Consider the following 3,454-nt stretch of genomic DNA (forward strand, 5'->3'; position numbering starts at 1 on the left):
AGGCTTGGCTGTGTGGCAGGGCAAAGGCGGCGCTGGGGGCTCTTAGCGCCCCCCTGGGTTTCCGATCACTGTCAGTGGCAGGGGGCTTCTTCCTGCTTTCCCTTTCGCTTCCCTGCATTGTGCCTACATATGCAAATTAACCACCATCTTTGTTGTCAGTTAACTGCCATCTGAGTTGGCAGTTAACTTGCATGTAGCCCTGATTAGCCAATGAAAAGGGTAGCGTTGTACGCCAATTACCATTTTTCTCTTTTATTAGTGTAGATTGTATTTTTCATGTGAACAGCTGTGAACCAATTTTTGCCCCACCCTGTATTCACTCATTTAGTTATCATTATAATTGAATAATTCTATGCTGCTTGAAAATTTAAGGAAATTATAGATAATTCATAAATTATTGTGTCCCATGCTATTTTCTTTACCAGTTATCCTATTACCAATTTTATACATTGCCTTTCTTACAGTCTACACTAATGGGGGTCTAAAAGCTTATCCTTCCTACAACAAATATTTTTTTTTCTTTTCCTGTTTTAGAAAAATTGTTTGCTTGCCCATATTTTTAGAGTATTTTCTTTAGTAAAGGAATCCAAGAATTTCTGTAAAAGACAAACTCACAAAAATCATTTTTTTCCTTCTTTACCTTATAAAATGTTCGTGCACTGTTAACAGTCACTCTGCATTCATTTCTAGATAGCAATGCCATTGGTAAATGCTTTAAAATTGAATTCTTATGATTTGGTATTTCCCGTTCTAATGAAATATGAATGTGAAATTTTTCAGGCTTGGCAGAATTAGGCACCCTGTGCGATCCTTTACGGAGCTGTTCTATTAGTGAAGAAAATGGTCTCAGCGCCGCCTTTACCATAGCCCACGAGTTGGGGCACGTGTAAGTACCTCTGTCACCTCAGTAATATGCCTTCTCTCCATTCCACTTAGTGCATCTAAAAGTCCATCTTCAATTAAATAATTTATGTCTTTAAAAATATTTTAGTGTAATTTTTATCCCCGAAATGCTAACTCTGGCTCTTTTGTGATCTATGTTAGGTCAGACAGGCTGCACAGATCAACAGACTAAGCAAAGAACTAGAACTTGTGAATTCTTTTATTTCATTTACTGTGTTGGATTACATGGCAAGCACTCCTGGCCTCTATCCCTTGTTATCTTAGACATGACCAGGTACTGTCCTCTACCATCCTATGGGAGGGCCTACAGGGCTGCTGGTTATGGGCAACTCCCAAAAATATCTGTAATACCAACTCATTTCTTGCCCTTATAGCTCAGAGCTCCAGCAGAGAATGTGGTATGTGGAAATTACTTAATAATTAAAAGATTTTAAAAAACCTTTTCTCTGAGATCCATAGTTTTTAGTTGTTGTTTTGTTTTAGGTGTTTGTGTGTGTGTGTGTGTGCGTGTGTGTGTGTGTGTGTTTGTGTACATCTGTAAACATTTGGGATTCTTCTATTTGTTCCTACATTAATAAAAATTCTAATGGGGTTCTATGCTGTAAGAATGGAGGCTGTGATTTCCTATGATACCTTTGTAGCTCCCATGGAAAGTCAGAAACCCCTATACAATCTCATCCTCTGAAAAATGATTCCGATGAACCCCCAGAACACCTGGGATTTCTCGGTTAATGGCTTAATAAGGAATGGAGGCTTAAGTTGCCTCTTAGTTTGACTACATTTTCTTTTCCTGGTCATGCTTTGACATAATTAGAGTAATCAGCTGAGACAATTCTAAGTGGAGATCATTTTTAATAAACTAGTACCTCTTCCGTTCCCTTTTAGGATGGTTCTATCTCATGAGCATCACAAGATGCACACTCAGATTTTTTTAAAATTGTTTCTTGAAGTGGGGGATAGGATCAGGAATATAACTGAGGGTCATAGATGCATTGCAGTGGCATCAGAAAAACACTATTTTCTGGTTTAGAAGACTGTTCTTGCAGAGAGCACCATCTAGATATTTATTCTCCTGAGAAATTCTTTAGGTGTCTTCAGAATATGGGTAAGTAGTTTAAAAGACTGGTCTAAGTACAGATTTCAGCCTGCAAGTTAGTTCCAATGTTCCTTTTTTTTTTTTTTAAATATATTTTATTGATTTTTTACAGAGAGGAAGGGAGAGAGATAGAGAGTTAGAAACATCGATGAGAGAGAAACATCAATCAGCTGCCTCCTGCACATCCCCCACTGGGGAAGTGCTCGCAACCCAGGTACATGCCCTTGACCGGAATCGAACCTGGGACCTTTCAGTCCGCAGGCCGATGCTCTATCCACTGAGCCAAACCGGTTTCGGCTCCAATGTTCCTTTTAACTATGAGTTTGTACTTGGGGCCTCAAAAAATGCATAGGATCTGATCTGTTGCCAACCAGCTAATTATTTAATGTTGCTTGTGTTGTGAAAATTTGTTGCCTTTTAGGAATGTTTTTATTATTCTAGTCTATTCATCATCACTTAGTGATTATAGACTAGAAACTTAGGCTCTTTCATATAAAATAGGTGGCTATCCTATATAATAAGAGAGGGATATGCTAATTAGCCTGGATATGCTAATTACTCATGACCAGATATTCTAATTAATCATAACCAGTATGCAAATTGACCATCACTCCAACACAATAAGAAAGGTGTATGCTAATTAGTTCTGGTATGCTAATTAGTCATGACCAGTATGCAAATTGACCATCACTCCAACACACAAGAAGGCTACCCCCATGTGGCCACAACATGGCTGCCACAAGATGGCCTGCAGGGGAGGGCAGTTTGGGGGGGACCAGGCCTGCAGGGAAGGGCAATTGGGGGGATCAGGCCTGCATAGGAGGGCAGTTTTTGGGGATCAGGACTGCAGGGGAAGGCAGTTGGGGGGGACCAGGCCGGCAGGGGAGGGCAGTTAATGGTGACTAGGCCAGCAGGGGAGGGCAGTTAGGGGAAATCAGGCTGACAGGGGAGCAGTTAGGCATCGATCAGTATCCCAGGGGAGTGGTTAGACCCAACCTGTGGGTCACGACCCCTGAAAATGCATCCTGCATATCAGATAGTTACATTATGATTCATAATAGTAGCAAAATTACAGTTATAAAGTAGCAACGAAAATAATTTTATGGTTGGGGGTCACCACAACATGAGGAGCTATATTAAAAGGTTGTGGCATTAGGAAGGTTGAGAACTACTGGGTTAGGGGGTGATCAGATTGGCAGTGGAGTGGTTAGGGGCAATCAGGCAGGCAGGCAGGCGAGCGGTTGGGAGCCAGCAGTCCCAGATTGTGAGAGGGATGTTCAACTGCTGGTTTAGGACCCATCCTTGTGGGATCGGTCCTAAACTGGCAGTCAGATTGGTCCTAAACCGGCAGTTGGACATCCCTCAAGAGTTCCCAGATTGGAGAGGGTGCAGGCTGGGCTGAGGGACACCCCCTCCTCCAGTGCACGAATTTCGTGCACCGGGCCTCTAGTTCTA

General features: G+C 41.8%; 1 protein-coding gene across 1 annotated transcript in view; it reads left to right on the top strand.

Moving 5' to 3' along the window:
• The window catches only part of ADAMTS20 (ADAM metallopeptidase with thrombospondin type 1 motif 20), a 170,624-nt gene that overhangs the window by 69,694 nt on the left and 97,476 nt on the right, over window positions 1-3,454 (top strand). Inside the window, exon 8 of the mRNA XM_015558559.1 lies at window positions 781-886. Coding sequence (XP_015414045.1) covers window positions 781-886 — 106 coding nt within the window. The remainder of the gene's footprint in view (window positions 1-780; window positions 887-3,454) is intronic.

The sequence above is a fragment of the Myotis davidii genome, unplaced genomic scaffold, assembly GCF_000327345.1.
Source record: "Myotis davidii unplaced genomic scaffold, ASM32734v1 scaffold290, whole genome shotgun sequence".
NCBI lineage: Eukaryota > Metazoa > Chordata > Mammalia > Chiroptera > Vespertilionidae > Myotis > Myotis davidii.